Raw genomic sequence first — 14897 nt, 5'->3', positions numbered from 1 at the left:
AATGTTTTCTAGGGAATGATTTGGAGTCCTCAGCATAGACTGAGGCAGAAAACAAAACCCATGCAGCCATGCTGGGTATCCCAGAACTGGTGTGTGTAAAATCAAGAGAGCAGATGGTGAAAAATAAGTTTTGGAGCCTGGAATAATGGCTCAACCTTCCAAGAGTAAAGGTAAGAGGACTGAGGGACCAGCCTCTGTATAGCACAAGAAACAGGACCTCTCTTCACAGGAAGATGTCCTGTGCCCTGAGGAAACTGAGTTCATGGAGCTGGAGCCTTACCAGGTAGAGCTCTTGAGCCCAGAGGGACCCTCGGTGAAACAGCTGTGCCTGGGACAAAAGACTTGTCCCACTCTTTAAGGCCTGAAACAGCAAGCTGCTGAACAGGAGAAAGGAGATGTCAGTGGCTCCCACAGGGTCTATTGGGAGGATGGACTCCTTTACAGAGAGGCAGGAGATCCCAAACCTGGTGCCACCATGAGAGTGGTAGTGCCTCAGGCGTTTAGAGAGTTTTTCCTCACGTTGGCCCATGATATCCCCCTAGCTGGGCATTTGGGACAAACCAAGACATGGGACAGATTAATGAACCATTCCTATTGGCCCAATATGTCCCAGAAAATATAGGAGTTTCGTAGCTTCTGTGTCACCTGTCAAACAAGTAGCAACTTGGCCAGACTGTCTATAGATTTTGTTTTTGACAGGTAAACTGTCCTGTGTCCAAATCATGGGTACACAGGTTTGTCTGACCAAAGGTCAAAGAGAAGAGCTCAGCATACTGCTGTAGGAGGCTGGCCTGGCTTGTAGTGGGTACCTTGAGTACTTATACCTTATACCAGATCCAGTTATCCCTTATTAGTGAAATGTAGTAGTGTTCTAGCAGCGTAGGCTGATAGAGGTAGATGAGCAGAGCAGCTTAGGCTAAACTAGGAGACATGGAATACTCCTGCAATACCACTATAGTTACACAGTAATTATACACAATAAAAGACCATACTCAATGTTAACAAAAATAAAGGTACTTTATTTTAGTGACACAAGGCCAAAAATATCTTAGAGGCAATACTTCTTCTGGAGGTAAGTATTATACACAAAATATACACAAGACACCAAAATCAGGTAAGTAAATGGTCATCGGATAGTGCAAACAATAGAAAATACTATAGAATGCAATAGGAAGAAATAGGCCTGGGGCAAAACAAACCATATACTAAAAGTGGAATGCAAATCACAAAATCCCCCCTAGGCAAGTGTAGTGTGTAGAGGGTCGCAGGAAATGTAAGAAAACCCCAAAGGTGAGTAAAATACCCCACCCCAGAGCCCAGGAAAGTAGGAGTAAAGTACTGCAAGTTTCCTTAGGACACACTACAAGTTGTGATTAGAATTATTGCAAGAACCATGCAAGACTGCAAACAACAAATGGTGGATTCCTGGACCTTAAGACGTGTAAAGAGAGGAGACCAAGTCCAGAAGTCGCAGAAGACTCCAGGAAGGACAGGAGCTCCTGCCAACCTAGAAAATGGTGCAAAAGAGGATTCTCCGGTTGGAAGAAGTCTGCAGAAGAGCGCCAAAGAAGATGGCTGTGGGTTCCTTCATGATGCAGAGGATGTCCCACGTGGAGATGTTGAATGCAGGCGAGTTGCAGTGCTGGATTAGTCAAAAAAGCCTTGGTCCAAGCGATGTCACGGATTGTGTCAAAATGGTGCTGCCAGGAGGGACCCGGAGGCCTCAACTTGGACTGAGGAGGCAGAGGGGGCTCCCAATACTGGAGGGAACCCACAGATGACCAGGCAGCACCCACAGAGGTCCCAGTACACGGGGACAAAGAAGGTACAAATTGCAGTTCCTGCAGCACTACAAACGAAGGTCCCACGCCGCCGGAGAACAACTCAGCGAGTTGAGCGTCGCAAGATAGAGTGCTGGGGACCTGGGCCAGGTTGTGCACAAAGGATTCTTGCAAATAGTGCACAGAGACCTCACGAAATGAAGATGACGTGGTGCGCAGGGGTACTGTCGCAAACATGAAAGGCAAGCCCTTACCTCCTCCAAATTTGGACAGCTGGACCTTAGGACAGTCTGTGTCAAAGGGGTCTACCACCTGTGTTCCAAGGAGCACGCTTGTCGCCAGGAGAGGAGCTCGGAGAACCGGTTGTCGTCTTAGAAGGTGCCTGCTGGAGCAGGGAAGTGACTCCGTCACTCCAGGGGAGATTTCTTTGGTCCTTCTGGTGCAGGGTGAAGACAGGGAGTCCCCAGAGCGTGCACTCCATGGAAACTGTTGCAGTTGCTGGCTGGAGCTGAAGTTGCATAGTCGCACTAGCCTTTCTGGATACTTTGTTGCAGTTACAGCGGTTCCTAGAGCAGTCTGCGATTTATCTGAGGTCAGAGGATGAAGCAGGAGTTGCAGAGGATTCCTGGTGGAAACTTGCAACCAAATCTGAAGAGGAACCCACAGGAGAGACCCTAAATAGCCCTGAAAGGGAGAATGGCTACCTAACCAGGTATGCACCTATCAGGAGGGGTCTCTGACATCACCTGCTGACACTGGCCACTCGGAGATCTCCAGATTGTCCCCACACCTTGGAAACAAGATGGCTAATGCCAGGCACACACTGGAGGAGCTCTGGGCACCACCCCTGGGGTCGTGATGGACAGGGGAGTGGTCACTCAACTTTCCTTTGTCCAGTTTCACGCCAGAGCAGAGACATGGGGTCCCTGAACCGGTGTAGACTGGCTTATGCAAGGAGGGCACCATCTGTGCCCTTCAAAGCATTTCCAGAGGCTCTGGCAGGCTACCCCTACCAAGCCTGTAACGCCTTTTTCCAAAGGGAGAGGGTGTAACACCCTCCTCCCAAAGGAAATGCTTTGATCTGCCTTCCTGGGACTGAGCTGCTCAGACCCCAGGAGAGCAGAACCCTGACTGTGAGGTGGCAGCAGCTGGGGCTGCATTGCAAGCCTCAGAGAGCTGGTTTGGCAGTACTGGGTGTCCATGGTGGAGCCCCCAGGATGCGTGGAATTGGCTCCCCAATACCAGATCTGGAATAGTTGGACAATTTCATGATCTTAGACACCTTACATGGCCATATTCGGAGTTACCATTGTGAACCTACATATAGTTTTTGACCTATATGTAGTGCACACGTGTAATGGCGTCCCCGCACTCACAAACTACTAGGGATTCGCCCTGAACTGTGTGGGGAGCACCTTTGCTAGTGCAAGGGTGCCCTCACACTTAGCAACTTTGCACCTAACCTTCAGTAAATGAAGGTTAGACATATAGGTGACTTATAAGTTACTTAGGTGCAATGAAAATGGCTGTGAAATACAGTGTGCACTATTTCAAGCAGGCTGCAATGGTAGCCCTGTGGAAGGATTTGTCTGAGCTCCTTATGGGTGGCAAAAGAAATGCTGCAGCCCATAAGGATCTCCTGGAACCCCAATGCCCTGGGTACCTAGGTACCATATACTAGGGACTTATAAGGGGGTTGAGTGTGCCAATTGAAATTGGTAAATGAAGTCACTAGCCCATAGTGACAAATTTAAAAGCAGAGATATCATAAGCACTGAGGTTCTGGTTAGCAGAGCCTTGGTGACACAGTCGAGCACTACTGACAACACACACATTAGGCCACAAACTATGAGCACTGGGGTCCTGGCTAGCAGGATCCCAGTGAGACAGGCAAAACACACTGAAATACACTTAAAACAGGCCAAAAGTGGAGGTAACCATACTAGAAAGAGGCTACTTTCTCACATAATTCTCCCCCCAACCTCCAAGGAAGGACAATAAGCGTAGCTTTGTCCAGTTGAGACTTTAATATCTAAGTGGTGATAAGTGGAGAGTAGATCTGCAATAGAGTGGTTACTCCCTTTATCATCCACTATATGGTTACTTCCCTGTTGGGATGTAAACCACCCTGTTTGGAGATTTTTTTTACCTAACCACCAGTGTGAATGTAAATTCTCAGAGTTTCTATTTGTATGTTTTAAAGTTGGGCAGTGGCATTGGTCCACTGGGCCTGTGTCAAATGAGGATAATGCTAGACTGGGATGCTGTCTCAACAAAGCCATAGCTGTGCAAAACGTTTGTCCATATGTGTAAGGAAATGCCTCCTTGGCATGGTTACCCCCTGACTTTTTGCCTTTTGCTGATGCCAGTTATGATTGAGAGTGTGCTGGGATCCTGCTAACCAGGCCCCAGCACCAGTGTTCTTTCCCTAAACTGTACCTTTGCTTCCACAATTGGCACAGCCCTGGCACTCAGATAAATCCCTTGTAAATGGTACCTCTGGTACCAAGGGTCCTGATGCCAGGGAAGGTCTCTAAGGGCTGCAGCATGTCTTATGCCACCCTGCTGACCCCTGACTCAGCACATGCACACTGCCTCACAGCTTGTGTGTGCTGGTGGGGAGAAAATGACTAAGTCGACATGGCACTCCCCCTCAGAGTGCCATGCCAACCTCACATTGCCTGTGGCATAGGTAAGTCACCCCTCTAGCAGGCCTTACAGCCCTAAGGCAGGGTGCGCTATACCACAGGTGAGGGCATATGTGTATGAGCACTATGCCCCTACAGTGTCTAAGCAAAACCTTAGACATTGTAAGTGCAGGGTAGCCATAAGACTATATGGTCTGGGAGTTTGTCAGACACGAACTCCACAGTTCCATAATAGCTACACTGAAATCTGGGAAGTTTGGTATAAAACTTCTCAGCGCAATAAATTCACACTGATGCCAGTGTGGAATTTATTGAAAATGCACCCATAGGGCATCTTAGAGATGCCCCCTGAATACCAATCTGACTCCTAGTGCTAGCCTGACCAGTTTCTGCCAGCCTGCCACTACCAGACGAGTTGCTGGCCACATGGGGAGAGTGCCTTTGTCACTCTGTGGCCAGGAACAAAGCCTGTACTGGATGGAGGTACTTCTCACCTCCCCCCTGCAGGAACTGTAACACCTGGCGGTGAGCCTAAAAGGCTCACCCCTTTAGTTACACCACCACAGAGCATCTCAGCTAGTGGAGATGCCCGCCCCTCTGGCCACTGCCCCCACTTTTGGTGGCAAGACTGGAGGAGATAATTAGAAAAACAAGGAGGAGTCATCCACCAGTCAGGACAGCCCCTAAAGAGCCCTGAGCCGAGGTGACCCCTGCCTTTAGAAATCCTCCATCTTAGTTTTGGAGGATTCCCCCAAAAGGATAAGGGATGTGCCCCCCTCCCCTCAGGGAGGAGGCACAAAGAGGGTGTAGCCACCCTCCAGGACAGTAGCCATTGGCTACTGCCTCCCAGACCTAAACACACACCTACATGTAATATTTAGAGGCACCCAGGAAATCAGATTCCTGCAACCTGAACCATGAAGAAGCACTGCTGACCTGAAAGCCCTGCAGAGTCGACCGAGACTACAACTGCTTTGGTCCCAGCCCTACCCGCCTGTCTCCTGAGTCGAAAACCTGCAACAGCGACACATCCAACAGGGACCAGCGACCTCTGAAGCCTCAGAGGACTGCCCTGAACCTAAGGACCAAGTAACTCCAGTGAGTAGCGGCTCTGCTCAAAAACAGCAACATCTTTGCAACAAAGAAGCAACTTCCAAACAACTCACTCTTCCCACCAGAAGCATGAGACTTCACCTTCTGCACCCGACACCACCGGCTTGAGATCCAGAAAACCAACACCACAGGGAGGACTCCCAGGCGACTGTGACCCTGTGAGTAGCCCGAGACTACCCCCCTGGATCCCCACAGCGACGCATGCAGAGAGAATCCAGAGGTTCCCCCTTACCGCGACTGCTTTTAACAAGGTACCCGACGCCTGGACCTATCACTGCACCGCAGCCCCCAGGGCCAGAAGGAACCGGACCTCAGTGCAGGCGTGACCCCCAGGCGACCCTCTGCCTAGCCCTGTATGTGGCTGGCCCGAGAAGCACCGCAAGAGTGACCTCCAGATCCCTCTGTTGAATCCAATACAACACCCGACGCTTGCTTTGCACACTGCACCTGGCCGCTTCTGTGCTGCTGAGGGTGTGTTTTGTGTGCCTACTTGTGTCCTCCCCCAGTGCTCTGGCAAACCCCCCTGGTCTGCCCCGAGGACGCTGGTACTTTCCTGCTGGCAGACTGGAACCGGAGCACCCCTGTTCTCCATAGGCGCCTATGTGTTTTGGGCACCTCTTTGACCTCTGCACCTGACTGGACCTGAGCTGCTGGTGTGGTAACTTTGGGGTTGCCCTGAACCCCCAACAATGGGATGCCTATGCCCAGGAACTGAGACTTGTAAGTGCTTTACTTACCTGACAAACTAACTATTACCTACTTCCCCCAGGAACTGTTGATTCTTGCACTGTGTCCACTTTTAAAATAGTTTATTGCCATTTTAACAAAAACTGTATATGTTATTGCTCTAATTCAAAGTTCATAATGTGTGGAGTACCTTGCATTTTATGTATTTACTTCAAATCTTGAACTTGTTTTTCTAAAAATAAATTAAGAAAATATATTTTTCTATATAAAAACTATTGGCCTGGAGTTAAGTCTTTGAGTGTGTGTTCCTCATTTATTACCTGTGTGTGTACAACCAATGCTTAACACTACCCTCCGATAAGCCTACTGCTCAACCACACTACCACAAAATAGAGCATTAGAATTATCTAATTTTGCCACCCTTGCCTCTAAGGGGAACCCTTGGACTCTGTGCACACACTCTCTTACTTTGAGATAATATATACAGAGCCAACTTCCTACATTGGTGGATCAGCGGTGGGGTCTAAGACTTTGCATTTGCTAGACTACTCAGCCAATACCTGATCACATGACTACATTCCAAAAATTGTCATTAGAAACTGATTTTTGAAATTTGAGCTATTTTTCCAAATTTTTTAAAAATCCTGCTATGGCTTTGTGTAAGTCCCTGTTAGCATTTCTTTTAGAGTTTAAAAGTTTGTAAAAGTTTGGATTTAAGTTCTAGAAGTAGTTTTTAAATTCTTAAAAAGTAATCCCAACTTTTAGAGTGATAATGTCTAGCACAGATGAGATGGTGGTGGATCTCAACCTCACCCCTTACCTGCATCTAGGGATGTCAGAGTTAAGGACTCTCTGTAAGCTAAAAAAGATAAAAACTGGGTCCAACCCTACCAAAGTAAAGCTCCAGGAGCTTTTGGCAGGGTTTGCAAATGACCACCCCTCTGAGGATAACCCTACAGAGGAAGAAATTAGTGACCAGGAGGATGATTCCCTCCCTACTGTCCTAATTAGGGAGCACAGGGTCCCTCAAAGCCTGACTCCACAAGTGATAGAGAAACGTGTTCTTCCACAGGGGAGACCAGTAACTCTGGAAGCATTGAGGGCAGCCTCAATGAAGATGACCCCCTATTAGCCAGGATGGCCAAAAGATTGTCTTTGGAGAGACAGCTCCTAGCCATAGAGAGGGAAAGACAAGAGATGGGTTTAGCTCCCATCTATGGTGGCAGCAATATAAATAGGGTCAGAGAGAATACTGTCATCCTAAAAATCCCCAAAGGGATTGTAACAAAATATGAAGATGGTGATGACATCACCAAGTGGTTCACAGCTTATGAGAGGGCTTGTGCAACCCGAAAAGTGAGCACATCTCACTGGGGTGCTCTCTTTGGGAAATGTTCACTGGAAAGTGTAGGGATAGACTCCGCACACTCTCTGGTAAAGATGCACAATCCTATGACCTCATGAAGGCTACCCTGATTGAGGGCTTTGGATTCTCAACTGAGAAGTGCAGGATTAGGTTCAGGAGGGCTCAAAAATCCTCGAGCCAGACTTGGGTTGACTTTGTTGACTTCTCAATCAAGACACTAGATGGCTGGATACATGGCAGTGGTGTAAATGATTATGATGGGCTGTATAACTTGTTTATGACGGAACATCTGTTATGTAATTGTTTCAATGACAAACTGCATCTGCATCTGGTAGACCTAGGTCCAATTTCTCCCCAATGATTGGGAAAGAAGGCAGACCATCGGGTCAAGACTAGGCTGACCAAGACTTCCATAGGGGGTGACCAAGCCCCAGAGGAGTGTTTCTGACATGATGAAGTATCTCTGTGCTTACTTTTATCCCCATGTTTGTCCTGAAACTTTTCACCATCTTTCTTTTTGCTGTCTTTGCCACCCCGTATGAGCTTTTCTGTTCACCTGTGTTCTGACCCATTTGTCTGCCTTCTTTCCCAATTCCTAGGGAGAGGTCAGATCTGAGTCCACAAGATACTGATGTACCAAATCAGACACACAATTGTTCAATACGTGTTCTCTCAGAATTAAGTTATATATGCTTTCATCGTCAGTCAACTTACTGCCATTTAACCAACCTTCTAGGGCATTCACTGAACAGTCTACAAAATCTGTCCAATCCTGTGATGACTCCTTTCTGGTTTCTCTGAACATTATTCTATATTGTTCAGTGGTTAAGCCTAGACCATCTAAGAGTGCAAACTTGAGAATGTGATAGTTGTCTGCATCATCCACCCTGGCAATAAGGAGTCTCTCTCTCCCCTTGCCATTGAAAGATAACCACAGGATAGCAGCCCACTGAACTTGAGGGACCCTCTGAACTTTACAGGCCCTCTCAAGTGCATCAAACCACTTATAGATGTCCTCCCCATCCTTGTAAGGGGGAACAACTTTGTGCAGATTTCTGGAATCAAATGTAGGTTCCCTAACACTGGAGTTCCTGAAACTGCAGCTGCCACCATGGGGAACGAACCCCAACCCCTGCCTTTCCCTTTCCACAGCCAGGGATTCCCTGTCCAAGGCCAACAGTTGCTACTGTAGCCTCAGTCTGGCCTCCTCTAACCTCAGCTTTCTGAGTTCCCTATCTAGGGACTGGTCCTCAGGGTTAGATGTGTCGGATGCTTCTGAAACCGACGTAACATTGGAATTGGCAGAGGCAGATCTTTCCCTAACTGGAGCCACCCTAGTAATCCGGCCTCTAGGTGTGAAGAAAGCCCTACTGGTGTGTGATCCCTTCCCACTCCCAGTTACAGTAGGGTTTTTTTTAATAGAAAGATCAGTGGAAGGACCCTCCCCAGGATTGTCGGAATGCTCTTCTGAGCCTCACCTCCCTGGTTGAAACTTTCCTCTACTCCCCCCCTATGGTTCTTCCTGACCAGTGCTAAGTCCCTGGTCATCCTTACGGAGAAGATTCAAAAGGAATTCCTTATTGGGGTTCTCCCCAATCCCTAAACTTCTTTCAATGCAGAGACCCCTCAAACTTTTAAACTTTCATATGTTGTCTTCACAACTCTTGGGGTAGCCTCTACAACAGACATGTTGACAGAAAGAGTTTAGGAAAAAGAGTAGAATGTTAGTAGTCTAGTGGGCCTAACTTTTTAGAGAAAAGAAAAACTCTTCAGAAACTTTGAAAAGCTTTGCAAAGTTTTAAAGAACTTTTTAGAAGTTAAAAGTGACTTCTAGGTAGTGGGGGCTGTGTCCAGGGGGTGGGCATCTCCACTAGCTGGAGTGCTATGGGGCATTGTAACACGAAGCCTGAGCCCTTGAGGCTCACTGCTCGGTGTTACAGATCCTGCACGGAGGGGAGGTGTTAAGCACCTCTACCCAGTGCAGGCTTTGTTTCTGGCCTCAGAGAGCACAAAGGCTCTCACCCCAGGGGGTCAGAAACTCGTCACAGTGGCGGGCTGGCACAGACCAGCCAGTCCTGCACTGAAGGATTGGGTAAAATACAGGGACAACTTCTAAGATGCCCTCTGTGTGCATTTTGTAATAAATCCAACACTGGCATCGGTGTGGGTTTATTATTCTGAGAAGTTTGATACCAAACTTCCCAGTATTCAGTGTAGCCATTATGGAGCTATGGAGTTCGTTTTGACAAACTCCCAGACCGTATACTTAGTATGGCCACACTGTACTTACAATGTCTAAGAATGGTCTTAGACACTGTAGGGGCATATTGCTCATGCAGCTATGCCCTCACCTGTGGTATAGTGCACCCTGCCTTAAGGCTGTAAGGCCTGCTAGAGGGCTGACTTACCTATGCCACAGGCAGTATTTTGTGTGCATTGCATCCTGAGGAGGATGCCATGTCGACTTTGCCTTTGTCTCCCCAACAACACACACAATCTGCAATGGCAGTGTGCATGTTAGGTGAGGGGTCCCTTAGGGTGGCGCAACACATGCTGCAGCCCTTAGGGACCTTCCCTGGTCACAGGGCCCTTGGTACCTCTGGTAATGTTTACAAGTGACTTATCTGTGTGCCAATTATGGAAACAACAGTACATTTTTAGTGAAAGAACACTGGTGCTGGGGCCTGGTTAGCAGGGTCCCAGGACACTCCTCAGTCAATTGAGCATCAGTATCAGGCAAAAAGTGGGGGGTAACTGCAACAGGGAGCCATTTTCCTTCAGGTATCCAGAGCTATTGAGCATGTCCATCGATCCTCCACTCAGACTGCCTCTTCGGGCGGATCTTCTGTCGCAGCAACAGGGGACAGGCCTCCTCCCGAACCTGTCCAACCTCTGCCTTCATGACTGGACATTGAGCGGCGCCAGTTGACAACTTAAGATCTTCTGCCTGAAGTATGCAATGAGATCTTGGCAGCCAGGCATCCCTCCACCAAAACTGTACACACCTGTCGTTGGAATAAATTTGTGGCATGGTGCACCAATAAATCTGTTGATCCCCTCTCTGCCCCTCTATCCGAGGCTCTACTGTTCAATCTTTCCTTGGCCCAGCAGGGCTCTGCTTTGGGCACCCTTAAAGGGTATTTATCTGCCATTCCGGCCTTCCTTAAGTTACCTGATCATCCCTCACTTTTTAAATCTCCTATTGTGAGTAGATTCCCAAAAGGCCCCACCCATCTATTTCCTCCCTCTCCATTTAAAATGCCTCAGTGGGACCTCAATCTTGTCCTTGCTAATTTAATGTGTACTCCCTTTGGACCGATGCACAATTGTCCCTTGCGGCTCCTCACCTTCAAAACTGTCTTTCTTGTTGCCATCACCTCTGCTCGCAGGGTAAGTGAACTTCAAGCCCTTTCGTCTAAACCTCTATACTTGTCTGTGTGCCCTGACAAAGTGGTGTTGCGCACCAAGGCTTCCTTCCTTCCTTCCAAAGGTGGTAACGCCTTTTCATGTAGGCCAGCCCATCACCCTGAATACTTTCTACGCACCCCCACATCCTTCTCATGAGGAGGAGAGACTCCTCTTTCTGGATCCAAAAAGAGCGTTGGCGTTCTATCTTGATCGTACAAAAGATTTCCGGGTGGACGATCAACTCTTTGTCGGGTTTGTGGGTGCGAAAAAAGGGAAGGCGGTGCAAAAGCGTACCATCTCTCGATGGGTGCTTCTTTGCATCAAGATGTGCTACACTTTGGCTCAGAAGCAACCCCCTGAGGGCTTGTGTGCTCATTCCACCAGAGCCACTGCTGCTTCCAATGCGTTAGCACGCAGAGTTCCTGTCCTGGATATCTGCCAGGCAGCTACGTGGGCGTCCCTGCACACATTTGCTAAACACTACTGCCTGGACAGTCCGGTCTGTCGGGATGGCTACTTTGGTCGTTCGGTCCTGCAGGACTTCCTTGGTTCGCAGCCCAGCTCCGAGGATGGCATAGCTTGGGTATCTATTCTAAGGTAAGGAATCTTCAACTAAAAGTCTCTATCAGATGTATAAGTTACTTACTTTTGGTAACAAAATATCTGGTAGAGACATATTCTAGTTGCAGATTCCTTACCACCCACCCATCCTCCCCACTTGCGAATTGATCTCTAGGGACAGGGATTCCCCTTTCAGGTCCTTAGCTCTGGCGCACCAATCTCAGTGTTTTTAGCACTCTGTGCTTTGGCATGGAAAGTTGTTAAAAGAAACTGACGTCATTGCGCGAAGGTGGCATCTACATATTACTCCTAACGTCATCACAGCGACTACGACGCCAACGATGCCCGCAGAGTCGACCAACGCCACCTACCGACACGCAAGGTGTTTGCTCGAAGAAAAATCTCCGGATCCAGTCTGACGCCTGGGGAAAATTCTAAGGTAAGGAATCTGGAACTGGAATATGTCTCTACCAGATATTTGTTACCAAAGGTAAGTAACTTGTACCTTTATGCCAGACCTAAAAAAATCAGTGATATGGAGCAATTGCACGGACAGCCCTGGACTACGTACTTATATGGTGAAATGGGCGAGAGCAGTATTTAAAAAGTCTAAGAATTTTCAAGGAATCAAAAATATTCATGACAAACAATGTTTTAGTATGGTAGGTAACTTCTCCTATCCCCTTTGTCACAGTAGTTAGTCTTCAACTTGAATTATGAAACTTATGTATAATGTAACTTTTGGATAGTCCATGTTTGTGCAACCACAGTGGCATCATACACTGGATGTATTTACTGGTGTAGTAAATGTATTGTGATGATTCGCCACTTTTGATTCTTTACTTTAACTCTTATCACTGTAGGTACCTTGTTGGGCAGCGATTGGTGAATTACGAGCGGAAATCTGGTAAATCAAGTACTTCACCACCATTCCCGCAGACTTCACAGGAATAGAAGAATTCGTCATTTACATAAACTTTTTGAAATCTTTCTACTCTGGGCAGTTCTTTTTTTGTTTTCTCCTCCAGTGTTTTACCGCCGTTCAGATTCGTGGTTGCAAACCCTGCTCACCGGTCTGCGTTTTCCTGACATCATCATCTGTCTGTAAATGTGTAAATAGGATCCCATCACCTGAAAATTTTGGTTTCATAAAAAAATGATTTATATTGTACAACTCTAAGCAGACATCAAGAAAGATCACAAGTGTAGATTAATTTATTAAATCGGATTGTCACTTTACTTTGGACAGCTGTTTTGTGAATGTGGGGCTGGCGTGCTACAATAATCTTGCAGAAGATGAGGTTTAATATTAATGGTCACTTGGAAGATGTTCATGGAAATTGAATTGAAGAATTGTGCTAGCTAAACTGAACCCAATTCCCAGGTCTATATATTTTCATTTTGGATAGGGGAATGAGGATGGTGGTATTTCACCAAAAATGAGAAATGCGAACTTACTTGAGCTGTACTTTGGTGAGAGAATGTGTTAAGTGTAAATTGTCATTTATATTTTTTGTGGTTTAAAGAGTAGGATGACAGGGAGCTGCAAAGGAACTGATTGACACCAAAACTGTTGTACATGTATATTGACTGACTGCTATTTCTAATGTGTTTCTGGGTTTGCAATGTACAGTTTACAAGTAGATATTTGTAGGCAGGGTTTACATGGAAAACAAATCCAATTTTGAAACTATAAACTAAATTTACTTATTCACAAATAATTTTTCTGACGCTGGTAGTCAGGAATCGGAGATAATAAACTGAAAAAGGTGCCACTGAGATCCAGGCTTTGGAGGAATACATTTTTAACCCACAACTTGAGTGAATACGGACTAGTCTTAACCTGCTGAATATAGCAACCCCCTTTTATCGGATCGGTCCATCTTCAGAAACAGCATCGTTGTGTGTTCTCATCTAGCCTTATCACGTAAATATATTCAGGTGCATCGGAAATCACGTGTGTGCAGGAGCTGGCTCCTGTTATATGCGTTGTCACAAGCACAGTGTGCACATCAAATATTAATGTGAAAAAGAACAATTTAAGAATGACGACTGACTGGAAATGTTACACGAAACGATTTAGTGAAACATTTTTGCTAATGGGAAGAGCAGAGGAAATTACGGACTGCGTCGATTCGAGTCCACATCATGCACAGAGAGAATATCATAATTGCATCACCGTATCCATTCATAAACCAAAGGTGACGTCTAAAACATGCTCTAGTGATATGGGCAGCACTAAACATGTTAGGATAATTTATACAGTATTAAGTCCCACTTGTTGATTGCACTTCTCTGTTACACTGTAGAATGAAAAGTAGTCTGTCAACCCGGACCTAAATTGTGTTGTCAATGTTAGCAAGAATTTTCTTTTGAAGTCCTGCAGCATCGGATGTTTGTTTAAACAGTGGATGGTGCTAAAATACGTCTATGGAGACGATATATGCTGGGTGCCTTTTCTGCATTGTGCGGCAAAAATAAAAACATGTTTTTTGCTGATATTTAAAAAGAGAAGATAAGTTAGAGTTCATATTGCAGCCTTCATTTTAATATTGTGCAATTGGCGTTGTCTAGATTTTAGCATCCATTATTTATGGGCACCGATGTAAGACGTTTTAACAGTATGGTATTTAAATTAGTACTGTTTAGTGTACAGAAATCGCAAAACAAAATATTTCTTGCACGTTTCGTCATTTGAGACTGTCCCTTTTAGATTTACCTAATTTAATTATAAATGTATGATTCCTATATTCTGGAAATAAGTGAGCAAATACTTATGGAAATTGGAGATTGCATTCAACTTAAAATATTTTTAAAAATATAAAATTGTATCCTTTAAAAAAAACATTGTTTTCGTTAAAATGCCTGAAAATGTCAGAATTATATTAAATTTCAAATGGAATGCATACGTCACAATCCATCTTTCACAGGATAACCCAACACTGCTTTGTCCAAACAGTTCACATAACCTCTTCGCACCCCTTGCCTTGATTGGAATTTTAACATCTGCAGTTTATCTTTGACGCCTAAGAGGGACCTGCAAGCAGGTCTCACAACAGCTTTCTGGGTGCACCTGTAAAGATTTGCAGACCTTCAAATACACTCTACAGTGGTGGCTGCAGGGCACAAATCCTAAAAAACAGAAGTGGGGGACTAACCTAGTAAGGCAGCAGGCAAGTGACATCACGGCCCATGACATTGCACGTGGCATCACAGTAATTGACATCACAGGAAGTGGCATCACAAGCCATGACTTTACAGTAAGTGGCATCAGATCTTGTGTAGCAGGTCTATCATGACTACATTTGAGTGCCTTACAAGTACACATGCAAA

At 46.1% G+C, this 14897-nt stretch overlaps 1 protein-coding gene across 1 annotated transcript in view; it reads left to right on the top strand.

Moving 5' to 3' along the window:
• Nucleotides 1-12803, top strand: part of MARCHF6 (membrane associated ring-CH-type finger 6) — a 1058737-nt gene extending 1045934 nt beyond the window's left edge. The window contains exon 26 of the mRNA XM_069219690.1: nt 12428-12803. Coding sequence (XP_069075791.1) covers nt 12428-12518 — 91 coding nt within the window. The 3' untranslated portion in view covers nt 12519-12803. The remainder of the gene's footprint in view (nt 1-12427) is intronic.
• Nucleotides 12804-14897: the final 2094 nt, after the last annotated feature.

This window comes from Pleurodeles waltl, chromosome 2_2, assembly GCF_031143425.1.
Source record: "Pleurodeles waltl isolate 20211129_DDA chromosome 2_2, aPleWal1.hap1.20221129, whole genome shotgun sequence".
NCBI classification, from domain to species: domain Eukaryota; kingdom Metazoa; phylum Chordata; class Amphibia; order Caudata; family Salamandridae; genus Pleurodeles; species Pleurodeles waltl.
The sequence above is the reverse complement of the archived record's forward strand: the minus strand, read 5'-3'. Positions and strand labels throughout refer to the sequence as shown.